At 36.4% G+C, this 19298-nt stretch overlaps 1 protein-coding gene across 1 annotated transcript; it reads left to right on the forward strand.

The window, feature by feature from the left end:
* Positions 1-983: 983 nt before the first annotated feature.
* On the forward strand, positions 984-18605 carry LOC141403305 (uncharacterized). The gene is made up of 2 exons (XM_073985495.1): positions 984-1013; positions 17799-18605. Exons 1-2 carry the CDS (start codon positions 984-986, stop codon positions 18603-18605), a joined length of 837 nt encoding a protein of 278 aa, XP_073841596.1.
* The last annotated feature ends 693 nt before the right edge of the window (positions 18606-19298 follow it).

Consider the following 19298-nt stretch of genomic DNA (forward strand, 5'->3'; position numbering starts at 1 on the left):
TTCTCAGTGGTCATGAAACATCTCCACCAAACATCGTCAACATAGGTCCATGTTTTGGTATAGCCCCCATATAACGGTACCTCCCGATTTTCGGTATTTTGAGAATTTTATCCACAATTTGTAACCGAAATATCTGCAATTTGACATTTGAGGTTCTCAGTGGTCATAAAACATCTTCAACGAAACATCGTCAACATAGGTCCATGTTTTGGTATAGCCTCCATATAACGGTATCTCCCCATTTTCGGTATTTTGAGAATTTTAGGTGCAATTTTTAACCGAACTAGCTGTAATGATCGGTTTTTGGAGAATTTTAGCCACAATTTTGTCTATTCAAAAATAATCGTCAATATAGGTCCATGTTTTGGTATATCCCCCCATATAACTGTACCTCCCGATTTTCGGGAATTTTCAGTGGTCACGAAATTTCTTCACTAAAATTCGTCAACATGGGTCCATTTTTGAGGGTCTACATTTTTTTGATGAAACTACCCTCAATTTGACTCTTGAAGTTTCCTGCAGCTATTAAACTTTTCCGTTCGGCCCGGCCGAACTTAACGACTTTTTACTTGTTTCAATATTAATCTTTTCTACAACAACTACTGAACCGATTTTCCTGAAATTGTCAGGGAAAGTATAGGGCTGGCTGCAGGTGAAAATAGGCTACAAATTTAGTTGAATTTCGGACGTGGCGCGGTACTTCCCCTATACTCTATTTTGTAAAAATACCATTTGTACAATAATTAAGAATGTACTGGTTTGGAAAATAATTTGCGGCCCAAAGACTTGACAGCGTCCATTTTTTAAAATGTGTTACATCTACAATATTACTAAAATTTTCAAGGAATGTACAGGCATGGTCACCGGTAAAAAAATGCTGTTTATTTTGGTTGATATTTAAAAAAAGCTACATTTGCAATAATAACGAATGTAACGGTTAGAAAATTTACGAATTAAATTAGAAAAAAAATTACATTGTATCAATGAAAATTGTCATTGATTTTGAACCCAACGTAAGAGTTCATTGTATTAATGAAGAAGTTTCATTGAGTTTTATAAAATAATTTTCATTATTTTATATTATGTTTTATCGACCTTTCAATTATTTATTTGTATGTATCAGACTTTGTCTTCTTGGGCTATAAGGTATATTATTAATGAATGAAAAAAAAGACTATTTATTCCATTTTTCTACCCGACGTTTCGTTGGGATTTTCCAACATCTTCAGGGGTAACTTTTATTCGATAAATAATCTTTCGTCAGTTTTTACATTTATACTTGTCAAGTTTTAGTTTGTATAAATAAAATATCACGACAATTAAACTAATGTATAAATGCAAAAATAAATAAATAAAATTAATGTAAAAATCACAATTCTTAATACTGGCTATCACAGGTTGTTGAGTACGACTCGTACTCGTGATATTTTATTTATACAAACTACAACTTGACAAGGATAAATGTAAAAACTGACGAAAGATTATTTATCGAATAAAATTTACCCCTGAAGATATTGGAAAATCCCAACGAAACGTCGGGTAGAAAAATGGAATAAATAGTCTTATTTTTCATTCATTAATAATAGACCTTATAGCCCAAGAAGACAAAGTCTGATACATACAAATAAATTTTCATTATTGTTTGATAGTATTAATGTGAAAGTTTTTCAGCAATGATATAATTGTAACTTCTAACTACTTTATTGCTCTTGAATCGTTTTGATTTTTGTTGTAACAAGTTGTATTCACGGCCTCCATACGGCGGTACAAGTTTCATCAGGGGCAAAATCATACTTCCTGAGAAAATAGCCTGAAAGTTTCAAAAAACCCCTATGACACCGTGTGTAGTGGAGCGCAAGATAACTCTATAACGGATCTGCCAATTCGATCCAAAATTTGGCCTTGATAATATTTTGTTCAAACTTAGTTGAAGTCCGAAGATAAACTATATCGGTTCATTCCTGCAGGTACCTCCCCCACAAAAGTTTAAAAATGTTCGCAAAAATTGTGCGCACGATAACTCTTGAAGGGAAGGACCGATTTAGTCCATACCTTATATACCAGATATATATCAGCTTTAAATATACACTATATTCCACTTTTGAACTTTAATCCTAATCCACATTTTTGTCGGCAAGTTCAAATGTCCAAAAAGTGCCACAAAATTCTGAAAAGACCCTAAAAACATTCGATCTGTTCGTAGATGAAAGTTCCAAATCACATAGGCTGAGGGTATATCTCTGTCGGCAAAGCCGGCTGATACTTTTTTACTTGTTTTTTAAATATGTTATATCTCCAGTACTACTGAATGGAACCGATGGAAACAAATGCTCAAAGTTTGCGTGGCAATGTATACTTTATGAATTTCAGAGAAGGTGGGGTTCCTTCACACGCCTTTCTTTTAATCGATCCTTGTATGATATTTTGATGAGTTTTTACCTAAGATTACATAAAATCTTAATCTTTTAGATTCACTTTGGCAGTGTAAGTAAAATCTTAATCTTAATAAAGTGATTCTATAAAAAAGCTTCCGCACAAAAAGCTTTTAAAGTTTTTATTTTTCAGAATTTTGAAAAATTTTTTGAAGTCACTGTAAGCAGATATTTAACTGAGAACAAGGTATAGGGACACACGACACAACTAAAATGACATAACCGTTTGTTTCTCACTAATTTTATCATCGTATTATACCATATATATCATTTTATATTATATATAACTTTATTTCATATATCATAAAAATTAAAAGAGGTTTGTACGGGACTTTTTTAAAATATAAGTGAAATAAAAGTTATTTTGGTCATTAGTAGGTAAAAGACCATCCATTCGTGCAACAGGAAATAATTTTTGAGGAAAAAAAATTTTTCATTTCATAGAATTTTTTGAATTTTTTTTAAACTGGTTTGTGCGGAACCTTTTTATAATAAAGTGGAATGAATGTTATTTTAGGCATTAATAGACAAAAGTTCATTCATTCTCAGGAGATCATTTCTGACAAAAAAATGTCAAAAAGTCATAACCCTAATGTATATGCCAAACTTATGATTATATCGGTTTCAGCATTAATTTTGGGACACAATGGGGTTGTGGCTCCGACCCTAGCTACATATTTGGAGCCAAAATACCAAACCGCGCCCACTTTTTTTAAATATGTTATATCTTGAAAACTGATGACCACGCCCACTCTTTTCAATACATTATTTTCCAAAACTACTAAACCTAATTTCCTGAAATTTTCAGAAAATGTTCAGGAATCTCCCGTAGTCCAAAATGCTATAGTTTTGCTGATGAATTTCGGGGGTCTATTATTTTATAATCGCTATATTTGCTAATCTTATGAATATCGGCTTGCAAATTAACTGTCGAGACAACAATGGTTGCGACCCCGATCATGGCCAGTTTTTAAGTAAACGAAACGAAATTTTGTGGAATGTACCGTGGTATATGTAGGCATGAATTTCGAAGGTGACACGGTATCTCCCCTTTTAAATAAAACGATATATTTACAAATGTCCTTAAATGGTGAAGTTCAACGGTCCATCAGCCATGAAAACAAGTAAAAAGGTATCAGTCGGCTTTGCCGACAGAGATATACCCTCAGCCTATGCAAATTGACACACTTTTTTCACAAAAAAAAAAAATAATTTAAAAAAATTAAGTTTCAGTGTTTTATTTAGAAATGCACTTAAAACTAAAAAATAATTAGTCGCTTAGCCTCAAAAAATATATTCTTTCTCATGATAGAATCTCTCAAATAAAACGCTTGCATTTAAATTATGAATGGTGGCAAAATTAAACGGCAAGCGTTTTATTTGAGAGATTCTATCATGAGAAAGAATAAATTTATTGAGGCTAAGCGACAAATTATTTTTTAGTTTTAAGTGCATTTCTAAATAAAACACTGAAACTTAATTTTTTTAAATTATTTTTTATTTTTAACTTTTTAGTAAATAATTTTTTTTGACCACTGAGAACCCCAAATGCCGAATTACAGTCCATTTGAGCAGAAAGTGTAGATTAAAATCCTTGAAATTGGGTGGTACCGTTATATGGAGGCTATATTAAACCTTGACCTACGTCCACAATTTTTAGTGGGGAAGTTCCTGGACTATTGAGAACTCCAAATGCCAAGTTACAGCAAATTCGGGCTAAAAATGAAGACAAAATCCTCAAAATACCAGAAGTCGGGTGGTACCGTTATATGGGGGCTATAGGAAAAAATGGACCCATATTGGTTTTGGTTTCATATTCATGTATTGTAATCTAAATCTGAAAAATGTGCAAAGTTTTAGTTCGATTGGTCAACTGCAACCGTGCTAAAAATCAGTTAACAGATTTTAAAAGGGGGTCAAGTTAGACACCGTAAAAACACTGTAAGAATGGACCAATATTAGTTTCGATTTCATATTCATGTATTGTCATCCAAATCTGAAAAGTGTGCAAAGTTTAAGTACGATTGGTCAACTGCAACTGCGTGAAAAATGAGTTACCAGATTTGAAAAGCAAAATACCGGAAATCAGATGGTACCGTTATATGGGGGCTATAGGGAACAATGGACCCATATTGGTTTTGGTTTCATATTCATGTATTGTCATCTAAATCTGAAAAGTGTGCAAAGTTGTAGTTCGATTGGTCAACTGCAACCGTGTTAAAAATCAGTTACCAGATTTCAAAAGGGGGTCAAGTTAGACACCGTAAAAACACTGTAAGAATGGACCAATATTAGTTTTGATTTCATATTCATGTATTGTCATCCAAATCTAAAAAGTGTGCAAATTTTAAGTTCGATTGGTCAACTGCAACTATGTGAAAAATGAGTTACCAGATTTGAAAAGCAAATTAGATAAAACACTGTAAAACAGTGTAAAAATGGACCAATATTGGTTTTGATTTCATATTCATCTATTGTCATTCACATCTGAAAAGTGTGCAAAGTTTTAGTTCGATTGGTAAACTGCAACTGTGTTAAAAATGAGTTACCAGATTTGAACTAAACACACACCAAAGCAAGTTAAATAAAACACTGTAAAAACTTATGTATTTAGGGGGTTTCAAAATTTTGGTCTTATGAACCGACAAAAATGTTATTGTACTTAAAGGAATGGACCGACATAGACCATGGGGGTGCCATAGGTGGTTTTTACACCCTTCGGGCTGTTTTCTCAAGAAGTATAGACTTGCCCCTGGAACAACTTTTACCATCGTAATTGAGGCAGCGAATGTAAGTTGCTTCAACAAAAATCAAAGTGATTCAATAGCAGGCCTTAATGTGAACTTATCCAAAATTTAGTGTGGGAGGTACGGAACCTGAACTATATCTGGTAGATATTATGAGAGTTATTTATTATAATATTTTTGAACTTTTGTGGGGTAGGTACCTGAAGGAGTGGACCGATATGGCTTATCTACGAACTTAAACTAAGTTTGGAAACAATATTACGAAGGCCAAATTTTGGCCGGAATCGGCATTTCTGTTTGAGAATTATCTTGCGCTCCAACCACTACACACGTTGTCATGGGTTTTTTGTAACTTTCAGGCTATTTTCTCAGGAAGTATGGACTTACCCCTAATGAAACTTACAGCGTCGTATAGAGGACAGCGAATACAACTTGCGTAAATAAAAATCACAGCGATTCGAAGCCAGGTCCTAAACTGAACTTTTCCGAAATTTTGTGTGGGAGGTACCCGAAGGAGTGAACCGATTGAGTCCATATTGGAACCTCATCTAAGTTTGGTAGAAATTACACGATGTGCAAAGTATGGACCAAATCGGTTATTCCCTACAAGAGTTATCGTGCGCACAAGTTTTGCGACAATTTTTGAACATTTGTGGGGGAGGTACCTGAAGGAGTGGACCTATATGGCCCATCTTCGAACTTAAATCGAATCTGGACAAAATATTTCGATACCCAAAATTTGAACCGAATCGATTGATCCGTTCGAGAGTTATCGTGCGCACCAGCCAGCCAGACAGACAGACAGACGGACAGACAGACAGACAGACGGACATTGCTAGATCTACTCAAAATTGTCTGAAACGGATATCGTACAAACATATTTGGGGTCTAAAACCATTATTTCGATGAGGCACATTTTTGGTCGTATCAAAGTGTAAATACCCTCTTTAGCCTAAAGGCTGAGGGTATAAACAGGAAAAATATATAAGTCTCAACAAGCGGGAGAATTCGACTTTATAATTTTCTTAACTTTTATAATTAGATCGCTATAGGATAAAGATAAGGAACATGAGCAATAATAAATCCTAAGCAGTATCAAGGCGCGACAAAATCAGACAAAGTCCGTAAGAGAAAATAAAGGTTACAGAAAAAATCTGTTGATAAATTTAATATGCTAAATGAATAACTCGGTTTGACAATGAACCCGAAGAATTACATATTTCGGAATTGTAAAGCATAAAGTTCATAAAAAGTTTTTATTAAAACTCAATACGATGGGCCAGCAACGCGGACCCGTTTCTGCTAGTATTTAAATATTTACCTCATATAAGGTCCAATTTGTATGTATATTTAAATCGGGATACAATGGAATAATATCCGTGCATTTGGTACTTATATTTGTTATTATGTGATAGAAATCTTTAACTAAATGCCTCTTAACGATTTCATTTTTGCAGAACAAAGAAGGATCGATATCGTTACGCTTATTCAATTGCATATAATATAAACGTAGAACATATGGGTAAACACGGTATTACATTACAAATACAGGCCGTCGAATTTTGTACCAACTAAGAGGGTATTTCTATATCTGCAAACGTGAAAGAGCCATTATCATGGTCTGTCACCGGTACCCAATGATTAAAACGACACTCCATATTCTTGTTCCGTTGACAGTTGCCACTTGTAAGAATAACAACGAGTAGAAGAAACAAGAGATCATCAGTCGAAATGGTTTGAATCACTTTGTAATATTTTTATTCTAAAATATTTATCCCTTCCGTTATTCTGTTCGTTTTGTGTTTTGCGATCCCGACGTATGTAAAGTTGCTTCAATACTAAACGTATTTACATCCATGAAGACATCACTTTCTGATTTTAAGGTTATAATTAGAGAGTAAGGATATGCAATCATAACCGCAATTGTTTACACACAGTCGTTTATTTTGTTATTGTGATAAATAAATTTAAATAAATCACAGATCGTTGACCTTTTATGAATAGAGTATTTTGACTTGCTACACAAGGTTGAAACCCAGCCACACTTGAATTTGTAACATTGACCACAGTTTTAAAGGCCGTTAAAAATAATAATCGATATTAACACATGGGTAACGTAGGGGATGGAAGATACCAAGCAACGGCCCTGACCGGTTTTAACATGGCAAAGCCCAGGATTTATCTTGGTCCCTCTTTCATCTCAAGTGGACACTGACCTCCCCGTGGTGTCACCTGGGGAACTGCCTTTAACACCCGTTAAAGGTAGTGAGCTAACATGTGCCGCGCGTTCTCCCATAAGAACGTTAAAAACTTGGGTTTGGGCGTCGAGTTAGTAACCCTCCCCTAGAAAAACAACATACTATGAAAAAACGAAAGAAAAGAAAAACAACCCCCTCTAAAGTTGACGAACCCCGCAAACGTTTTAAGGACCATGATCTGCGAATCTGCACCTGGAATGTTCGCACTCTTTATAGAGAAGGTGCAGTCTTCGCATTGGCAGACGTACTTGAAAAGTACAAGGCCGATATTACTGCCATACAGGAAATACGATGGATTGGGAAAGGCGTCACAACAACATCTAAAGATGGCGCACTGTATTATAGTTGCCATGACGTAAAGCATGAGTTTGGTTGCGGATTTGTAGTTGGTCGGAGGTTAAAACACCTGGTCTCCAGCTTCACACCCGTGAATGAAAGACTTGCTACAATTCGAATAAAAGCAAAATTCTTCAACATCAGGTTTATTTGCGCTCATGCTCCCACTGAAGACAAGGACGAACAGACCAACGATATATTTTACGAGCGCTTAGAAGAAACATATGACCGTTGTCCTGCCCATGACATTAAAATTATTCTAGGCGATTTTAATGCCAAAATTGGAAAGGAAAATATCTTTGGCCCAACAGTCGTAAAATTCAGTCTCCACAATGAAACATCTGACAATGGCATGAGGCTGATAGACTTCGCAGCGGCAAAAAAACATGGTAGTTAGCAGCAACAGATTTAAACATCTCGACATCCATAAGGGCACCTGGCTGTCTCCAGATCAGAAAACAAGAAATCAAATTGATCATGTTGTAATAGATGGATGACACTCATCGAGCGTGTTGGATGTGCGCTCGTTCCGAGGAGCAAACATACACTCTGACCACTACCTAATTGCAGCAAAGATATGCACCCGGTTAAACGTAGCAAACAAAGTACGAACAGACACAACACCAAAGTTACACATCGGTAACCTGCAATCACAACAGATAGCCACAGCATATTCCACTCAACTAGCCCAATTGCTTAATCAAAGCACTCCTCATCCCGATAACATATCAGAGCAATGGCAAAGCATTGCCCACTCCATGCAAACAGCCGTAAAATCCATATTTGGATACCAATGACCTCAACCACGGAATCCATAATATGATCATGAGTGTCGTGCTGCAACCGAAGAGAAAAGTACGGCATATAGGGCTACTTTACAATCAGTAGCAACGCGTAGCGCACGAGAAAGGTATCAGGAGGAAAGGAGAGAGGAGAAACGTCTTCTCCGCAGGAAAAAGAGAGAAATGGAAAAGCGGGAGTGTGAAAAAATCGAGATGTACAGGAGCCAGAATGAAGTCCGAAAATTATACCAAAGAGTGAAGCATAAAACTGTTGGCTTTGGTACAGGCACATCCTACTGTAGATACCAGCAAGGTAATTTGGTAACTGATACAGATAGTGTGCTCAGGATATGGAAGGAACATTTTTCCAAACTGCTGGTATCCAATAGTAGCGAAGACGATGACACCACAGATCCAATCCCAGAAGATGGTATAGAATGTATACCACCCGGCCAAGATGAGGTAAAAGCAGCAATCAACCGGCTGAAGAATATAAAGCAGCAGGAGCCGATGGCTTACCAGCCGAGCTGTTTAAAACCGGAGCCGACGCGCTGATAAGGTGTATGCATCAGCTAGTTAGCACCATCTGGCAGGAAGAACGCGTACACGACGATTGGAACCTGAGCATCCTATGTCCCGTCCACAAGAAAGGAGATAATAGTGTATGCTCTAACTATAGGGGCATAAGTCTACTCCCGATTGCCTACAAGATATTGTGCGAACGACTACAGCCTATGCCAATGCGGCTTTAGACCTGGCAGGTCCATCATTGACCAGATATTTACCCTGTGGCAAATTCTGGAGAAGAAGAGATGCAGATCGACACCTACCGCCTTTTTGACGATTAAAAAGCAGCCTTCGACAGCCCACTACGTTCAAAGGTATTCCAGGTCATGTCTGAATTTGGTATCCCTGCAAAGCTCATTCGGCTTTGTAAAATGACTTTAACCGACACGAGATCCTCAGTTAAAATATGAAAGAACCTCTCCGAAGAATTTTGTACCAAAAGAGGTTTCAGGCAAGGATACAGCCTCTCGTGTGATCTCTTCAACATCCTGCTGGAATAGGTTATTCGAGAGGCAAACATCAAAAGAAGTGTCACAATCTACACCAATAGCCACATGTTACTTGCTTATGCTGATGATATAGACATCATGGGACGACATCAATATAGTTAAACGAATTGAGATGCAACGAATGCGTTGGCTAGGTCATATCATAAGAATGAGCGATGATGAACCCGCTAAAAAGGTGTATAAATACGAACCGCTTGGCTGTGCATGCAGAATTGGCAGGCCAAAGAATAGATGGCGCAAACAAGTGGATGAAGAGATGAATAGGCGCGGCATTCCAGAGTGCGAAGCAACAAATAGAGAGAATTGGAGATCTTTTCTTAGTTCGGTCTATAGAACAAATGTTCTGTAATGAGCCAGCTAAGTAAGTAGAACGTTTCCAAAGGATCTTCGAACAGATCCTAATATGCACTTAAATAAAAATGATGAACTTTTGTGGGGGGATACCCTAAGGAGAAGTCCGATCCGTTCGAGAGTTATCGTGCGCTCCAGCCGCTACAAATTTTACCATAGGGGTTTTACACCTTTCGTGCCATTTTCTCAGGAAGTGTAGACTTGCCCCTGAAAAAAACTTTACTATCGTAATGTGGAAACGAATAGTAGTTGCTACAACAAAAATCAAAGCGATTTGTGAGTAGCTCTTAAACTTCTTTATACCCTACACCATAAGAAGTGTGTCCATCTAAACATTGTAAACACGCTACAAGTCGCAATTTTGATCTGATCGTCACCAAATTTTGGGTGTTAGTGGGGTTCCCGGAGGGATAATATTTAGGTGTTGGGGTGGGCAAAATACTTATTTGGAAACAAAGTCAATTTTTTCCAAAGCGAATAGCTCAGCTTCTGTAAAGGTTATACCAAAATCAAAACAATGAAAGTGGAAAATATCATCTTTCTAACAATGTAAAGTAGGTTGTCGTAGGTGGTCAAACAACGAAGATATCACAATAATCGCAAATAAAACCCAAATTTTAATTTTTGCAATTTTAAGTGTAATTTTAATTGTAATGACGAGTATCACAGCTTTAGTTGGGGACTTTCCGAAAGCAAAGCCTGACTATGAAATCAGAAAATCCCTTATTTACAGTGAGGCAAAGTAAGTTGGCGTAGGTGACCAAATGACGGAGATATCGCCATAGTCGGTAATACATCTTATTTTACCATTTTTTTTTAATCACGCTATTCGATCGGATCGTCACGAAATTTTGGTGGTAAATGAGGGTCCCGAAGAGGGAGAAGACTACTGATATTTGTGATGGCCGGATAATATTCAGGGGTCGGAAGGGGCAAAAAAACTTAGGTGGAGAACATTCAACGTTTTATTCAATCCGAATATCTCTGCTTCTAGTAGGCGTATTCCAAAAGGAAAGCCCGTCAATGGAAGAAGATAAAATTTCCCTTACATTGTTGCAAAATATGTAGGTTGGCGTAGGTGGTCAAGCAACGGTGGGTAACAGTCGGTAAAGCGTCCAATTTTTTTTTCAATTTTTTGTAATTACGCTACTGGTCGCAGTTTTGATAGTATCGTCACGAAATTTTGGTGGGTAATAATAGAGAAGCATACTGAGTTTGGTGATGGTCGGATAATATTCAAGAGTTGGAATGGACAAAAAACTTATCTGAAGAAAAGTTCAAAGATTTATTCTTATGCGAATAGCTCCGCTTTTAGTAGTCGTATTCCAAAATTAATATCACTTTTATTATGATGCAAAATAGGTTGGCGCACCTCCTATTTCCCCATTTTTTTATTTGAATTGTACTGACGAGTATCTCAACTTTGGTTGGATGCGTTTCAACAATGACGACATTCTTGAAACTAAACCATCTGAGCTTTAAATTAATACAAAATGTGGCATTTATGGTAAAATACCAGAGTTATTGCAAAAGGCGCTAAGCTGTTACAATTTTAACATTTGAAAATTTTTAATTTAATGACAAATACCTCTGCTTCTATTTGGTGTACATATAAAAGACATTTAAAATACTCATCAAAAAGACCAGTAAACATTTCAATCAGTACCAAGTAGATGTCGACAGTAGTCAACTATAAAATTAAATACTAATTATTTTGGTTCAGTTCGCCTTAAGTCAAAAAAAACCAGATAGGTTAAAACGTTAGGATCTGCCTAAAAGAAATGTTTACGAGTGAAAAGCTTATGTACAGGAGTAGTGGTGTAGGGTATCATACAGTCGGCCCAGTCCTGGCTATAACCATTGCACACTTGTTTTTCCATAATTTTGTATGGGAGATAACAGAATCAGTGGACCGATATAGTCCATATTTGAACCTAATCTTTGCCTCGCAGAAATATTACGATCTGCAAAGTGTGGGAGAGGTATCTGACAGAGTGGGCAGATATGACCCATCTTTCAACTTTAATAAAATTTGGACAAAATGTTGCGAAGACCAAATTTTGGTTGTTCCGTTCGAAAGTAAACAACTTTTAGGCCATTTTCTCAGAAGGTATGGACTTACGTCAAATTTTGTAACCATTTTGGTGGCGTTTAAACAACCAGTGGCTTTATGTGGGTTAAGTTTGAACAAAATATTATGAAAGCCACATTTTGGACAGCATCGGTTGATCCATTCGTGAGCTCCAGCCAAACAGACGAACGGATATGGGTAAATTAACCCCAATTTATCTGAAACGGATTAAGTCCAAACGTACTTGGGGTCTAAAACCATTATTTCGATGAGGCACATTTTGCCGGCATGAAAGTGTATATATGGGCAAAACTGCCAATTATTTCATATTCCATTTCCAAAAAATTGATTTTTTTCTTTTCGCGCTACATTAACGATTTTTGGTACATAGGTTAAGAAAAAATTCCGCAGTACAAATCCGCTCGCGAGCAAATTTTTGGTTGTTGCGGACAAATGTTATCGCGGTTTTACTACTGCATTTAAGAAAAAATTATTATAAAAACGCTAGTTATTTTATTGAGCACAATTGGCACTAAAAAGTTATCACGAAGTGACGTCATTAAGTAGATTGCATAATATTTGTAAAATGCTACTCAGCATTCGCGGAATTTACAAAAAATTGACAAAATTTTAAATGTAATCCGAATTGTTTGAAAATATAGGTCCATTTACCCGTCAAAAATTACAAAAAAGTAACAGTTTTAAATAAAGACGTCACGGGGAATCATATGAGACTAAACTTATAATCATCGGGATAGTAGTTAGGATATTATAGCCAAAATAAGCACATATTTGTGATACAAAAAACAAATTTTGGTTTGGAATAATAGTTTTCACATGCATTCTAGAGTTGAAAATATTTTATTTTTCTTGAAACTCCCAAGAAAATGGGGGATTTTGTTTTATCTACATTCACATAGAAGGTTTCCCATTGAGGAAAGTTATCAGGTTGTTGAAATAAGTCATTAGACTTCTTAAACGGAAATAGAGTTCAAATAAACCGCTTTAACTTATATGCATTATTAAAATATGTGTAAATCGCGTAATTATCAAAATCGTTTTGTCCGCATGTGATTTTCATGTACAGCAAGACCCTATCTTTTAATTTGCATATATTTTTCGAAATATAATTTGGATGCTAAGATGTAGCATCGGCTGCATCTTAGCATTAAAAAACCTATAAAATATCGCTAATTTGCGCAAAGTTCATACAATTTCGTTCCGCATCCGGTTTTAGTGTCAACATGAAAATCTGCATCGATCTATACCTATTTCAAGGCAATCTGTCAAGAACCGTGGATGTAGCATCACACACTATTTTTGGGATAAAATGAATGTAGTTCCCTTATCAGTGAAGTTTTTAAATCTCTGCTTCCGCAAAAAGGAAGATGCTGCACTAGTTTTTTCATAGTAGTGCAAGCGGCCGACAGAATACGCGATAAAATGCGCGATATTTTCAAAAACAATATTAGGTGATTTTCCTACCTTGGAATTTCTCCTATCTCGCGTTTTAGTAGATGGATTTTAACGAATAATGATTTATTAGATCCGCAACATAAAAATCCAAAATTTGCAATCATGCACCAGTAAATCGAATGTCAATTGTACAAATTAGACCCGAAATATATGATTTTTAGAAATTTGTTCGCACAAAATTTTCGTATTTGGATACAGATTTCTCTAAAGCTGTGTAGGCTACATTCACGACACACATATCAAATAAATCAGAATCGTGAGTTCTTCATTCCTATATATGATTTTTTGAAAAACCTGTTTGCGGAACGAAATTATAAGAAAATTTCAAAAAACACTTAAAATCTGGCTTCAAAATGTCAGCATCATTTAATGGTAGACGCAGATCAAATTTTGAGAAGTTATACACTAGTGAGATGATCCTTATTTAGTTGCCTTCTACTTTTACTTTAACGGGAAAATCGTGAAAAGTGTGGTTTAATCACAAATCGAGAGAAAACAAAAAAAGACACGTTGGCTTCAACCCATTTTTACCCATTTTTTAACATAAATATAGCCACAGCTTCCACACAAATCAACTTTGAAGGCCAATATTTTTTGCCAAGTCTAAAAGCATTTCATTTTATCCAAAAGCATGTAAATTGTACAATATACAATCACTATTCGCGAGTTATAAACGGGTAAACCTTGGCTTCAACGATGTTAAATTTTCAATAATATTGCCCATATACCCACTTTATATTAAATGCTGAGTGTATAAATAGTTAATATATTTACCTCATATAAGGTCCAATTTGTATGTATATTTAAATCGGGATACAATGGAATAATATCCGTGCATTTGGTACTTATATTTGTTATTATGTGATAGAAATCTTTAACCAAATGCATCTTAACGATTTCATTTTTAGCTGTTGTTACGTTTTTGCTGAACAAAGAAGCATCGATGTCGTTACGCTTATTCAATTGTTCATATGCATATAATATGAACGTAGAACATATGGGTAAACACGGTATTATATTACAAATACAGGCCGTCGAATTTTGTACCAACTCAGAGGGTATTTCTATATCTGCAAATGTGAAAGAGCCATTATCATGGTCTATCACCGGTACCCAATGATTAAAACGACACTCCATATTGTTGTTCCTTTGACAATTGCAACTTGTAAGAATAACAACGAATAGAAGAAACAAGAGGCCAGCAGTCGAAATGGTTTGAATCATTTTGAAAATTTTTATCGGGAAATATTTAATTCCAAAATATATATCCCTTCCGTTATTCTTTTCGTTTTGTGTTTTGCGATCCCGACATATGTAAAATAGCTTCAATACTAAACGTATTTACAGCCATGAAGACATCACTTTCTGATTTTAAGGTTATAATTAGAAAATGAGGATATGCAATCAAAACCGCAATTGTTTACCCACAGTTATTGTGATAAAATACACATCAACCAACTGTGATTGAAATAAATCACAGATCGTTGACCTTTTATGAATAGATTGTTTTGACTTGCCACACAAGATTGAAAGCCAGCGATACTTGCAATTCTAACATTGACCACTGTTTCAAAGCCCGTTAAAAATAATAATCGAGATTAGGTTTTTGGAGGCTTGGGACAATAGAAGCAATTGCAAAATTCTATATCATTACTTTTTTCTGCATCTACGCCCAAAGGGAATTGAAGGAAAATTGAACAATTAGGTTCCCTTTGTTAATGAAAGTACTAAGCTCATCCGCCACGTTGACTGAAGAATATCGTTTTCTATTAAACAAGGTTCAATATCAATGAGACTTCGATGATTTCTATCCATTCAGAATCCGAAATACCACGTTACTTTCATACCATTTGGACGATGCGTGTACAACCATTGAAATACGTAAAATCTGGAGGTACCTTCATATCGGAATCTGTACTGACCATTTTCTTCGTGGAACTTTTCACCCGTTGAGGCAAACATTTTCTTGATGAATGTGCGATTTCTATTCTAGAAATAAACGGTTATTTTATAAATTGTATCTGAGGTTGAGGTTGGTAAACGCCTTGGTTGGTAAAAGGTGGCCTGAAAAATTCTTTAAAATATCCACGCCTTGGTTGGTAAAAGGTGGCCTGAAAAATTCTTTAAAATATCCACGCCTTGGTTGGTAAAAGGTGGCCTGAAAAATTCTTTAAAATATCCACGCCTTGGTTGGTAAAAGGTGGCCTGAAAAATTCTTTAAAATATCCACGCCTTGGTTGGTAAAAGGTGGCCTGAAAAATTCTTTAAAATATCCACGCCTTGGTTGGTAAAAGGTGGCCTGAAAAATTCTTTAAAATATCCACGCCTTGGTTGGTAAAAGGTGGCCTGAAAAATTCTTTAAAATATCCACGCCTTGGTTGGTAAAAGGTGGCCTGAAAAATTCTTTAAAATTTCCACGCCTTGGTTGGTAAAAGGTGGCCTGAAAAATTCTTTAAAATTTCCACGCCTTGGTTGGTAAAAGGTGGCCTGAAAAATTCTTTAAAATATCCACGCCTTGGTTGGTAAAAGGTGGCCTGAAAAATTCTTTAAAATATCCACGCCTTGGTTGGTAAAAGGTGGCTTGAAAATTCTTTAAAATATCCACGCCTTGGTTGGTAAAAGGTGGCTTGAAAAATTCTTTAAAATATCCACGCCTTGGTTGGTAAAAGGTGGCTTGAAAAATTCTTTAAAATATCCACGCCTTGGTTGGTAAAAGGTGGCTTGAAAAATTCTTTAAAATATCCACGCCTTGGTTGGTAAAAGGTGGCTTGAAAAATTCTTTAAAATATCCACGCCTTGGTTGGTAAAAGGTGGCTTGAAAAATTCTTTAAAATATCCACGCCTTGGTTGGTAAAAGGTGGCTTGAAAAATTCTTTAAATGTCGTCTTCTCTTGATGTCTAAAATTTTTGTAGCGACAAACACACCAACAACCAAATATTATTGACAAAATTCCAAGTACGAGGGTTGCGTTTAAATCAGCTCTTGAAGCAATTTTTCCACTGCGATTGAGACATCTCCAAAACATGGTTTTTGAACAGCATCTTTTGGCGACGAAAATCATTGACCCTGCCTTTTCTTCTAGATCTGCGGGAATCAAATGAAGTCCTTGGGCGTCAGGTCCGGTCTGTACGGCGAATGACGCATCAATGTCCACTAAAAAAGTAGCTGTTTAGAATCGATGTTTGAGAGTCACGGTGTACAATGATTCGTCTTCTCTTGTTCGTTTTTGAATTTCTCCACAGACTTCAAGCAAACAAATTGCGGTTTTTCACTCAGAATTAACCGTCCTACGTTGCTCAAGTCGTCTAGTCGCCACACGGTCAGTGTTGCTGAAGAAACAGGCTACTATTTGCTTCGAAGTGCTTTTCTGTGAACAACATTCGTTGGATTTTGCTCGGCTTCGAAAACCCACATTGAGTCTTTTTTCACAATTTCTTTGCACCAATCGAAGTAACGAGATAACCTCATTTTTGCGACCAGGTAATGATGCAATCTCATATGTTAGTTGGAGAAAGAAATGGCCAAGGACACCTCTATCTTACGGTATATAACATGGCGATCTTGCGTTATCTGTTCACGCACGGCTTAATGTTTGGCGCAACGGCAGTTTCTGGACGACCTTCGTTTTTGAGCGAGAGTCGGCCACGATTGAATTCATTAAACCAGTTTTTCATAGAGCTAAAGGATGGTCTTTTATCGACATACAAATATTAAATTTGGTCGATGGACTCAGACAAAAATTTTCAGAAGTAAATTTCCATTTTTCTTTTCTTGCGAAGATATTTATTTGTTCGTATGTCGAACTGTTCTGAATACCTTTATGCTAAAAAATTCAAACTTTCCAATGACAAGATGCTGTGTTGCCTAGGCCAGAAAGTTATCGAGAAGCACTCGTATGCTTTTAATAAAATTTAGAATGATATTAGAAGAGGTTTAGAACGGTTTTAATTTGAAATCAAACACCCACCTAAACATACAAACACTTGTGTTATGTCCATCAACATCATCATCTTCGCTAGCAGCGCACACTTGTAGACCAAAACATTTGTATTTGCTTTACCAACAATTCTTTTTGACTATAAATACTGCTGGCCATGTGTGGTGAAGCATCATTGGCCAATAAGCCAACAGAAGTGTAAACAAAATAGAAATTGTTAAGCAATTTGATTTTGTTAAATAAATTTTAAAACTTCTTCAAAATGGTAAGTAATCCGTTCACAAACACACACGCAGAAACCCGCTAAAATAATTTTACTGGCTCTTTCTAGAAATTCCACATAACCTTATTGGCCTTTGGCCTTGCCATCGCCGTGGTCTCAGCTCAATCGAATGCAATTGATGCTGCCGTAGAGGAACCCAGTCAGGAATATTTACCTCCCGCCGAAGAAGCTGATGCTGCCAAATTAGCCGAAGATGGTTATCGTTATAAAACCATACGCAAATTAAAATTCCGTGCTCGTCATCGTCGTGATGTCTCACAGGAATATTTGCCTCCCGTCGAAGAACCCAGTGAAGAATATTTGCCTCCCGTTGATGCCGCCGAAACCAAGGTTGCCGATGATGGTTATCGTTACAAGACTGTACGCACCTTGAAATTCCGTTCCCGCCACCGTCGTGATGTCCCACAGGAATATTTGCCACCCGTAAACGAACCTAGTGAAGAATATTTGCCTCCAGTTGACCAAGCCGAAACCAAGGTTGCCGATGATGGTTATCGTTACAAGACTGTGCGCAAATTGAAATTGCGTCACCGTCAACGTCGTGATGTCAGCGAAATTGAACAACCATCCAGTGAATATTTGCCACCCGTCGAAGTTGAATTGGCTCCTGATCTAAAAACTATTTTGGGTGATGATGGTTATCGTTACAAGACCGTAAAACGTTTCAAGGTTCGCCGTCATCGTCGTGAAGCTGAAAGTGCTGCTGCTGATAACACTTCAGCCTCTTACTTGCCTCCAGCTGAGGAAATGGCCGTTGATGCTGAAATGGCTCCTGAAGCCAAAACTGCTGAATTGGCTGAAGATGGTTATCGCTACAAGACTTTGCGCAAACTCAAATACCGCCGTCGCCACTAATAACCCGACTTGGAGCTTATGGCTTGTGATATCTCATTGGATTTTCTAAAACTTAGTTTAGTTAGTAAACAATTGAAAATGGCAATAAAATAGCAACGGAGAGTAAAACTCTTCAACAAATAATAAAAATATTGAGATTTTTGTTAAGATATAAATAGGTGGAGTCTTACAGGGGTGAAAATCTAGAGTTTTTTATAAATATTAATAATAATTGATATATATTTAGTACTTTTCGTACACATAAGTACAAATTTCAAACCAGTAAAGAAAGGATTAAAAGTCGGGCGGGGCCGACTATACAATACCCTACACCACCACGATTTCGAAATAATTTGTCCACATTGCTTCACATTTTCCAAATTTCATTAAAATACCTGTCCGATATATGTCGAGATTTTAGCTTTATTCGTTTACATGTTGTAGTTTCCTTTATCAAATGTTGTACTTTTCATTCACTTATATTTTGAATTTCCAAATAATCATTGATTGGAACATTCATCTTCCACTCAATCAGTGAGCCTCATTCCAAATTACAAAAGTCAAGCTCTGTCCCTATGACCAAGACAATACAAAGGATAAAATTTTTAGTACAACTCGTACTCTCCTAGTACGATTTTCCAAAAACACAACCTGATCTCATACCCTCGCCCCTAGTATGACCCTTCACCCAGAATTTTCAAGATTCTAGCTTTA

This window comes from Musca autumnalis, unplaced genomic scaffold (assembly GCF_047663935.1).
Source record: "Musca autumnalis isolate F117 unplaced genomic scaffold, ASM4766393v1 scaffold_4, whole genome shotgun sequence".
Classification (NCBI taxonomy): domain Eukaryota; kingdom Metazoa; phylum Arthropoda; class Insecta; order Diptera; family Muscidae; genus Musca; species Musca autumnalis.

Coding starts and splice junctions, on each gene's coding strand:
- LOC141403305 (XM_073985495.1), top strand. CDS start 984: ATGAAAATTGTCATTGATTTTGAACCCAAC. Junction 1,014..17,798: donor TCATTGATTTTGAACCCAAC/GTAAGAGTTCAT, acceptor GGCTCTTTCTAG/AAATTCCACATAACCTTATT.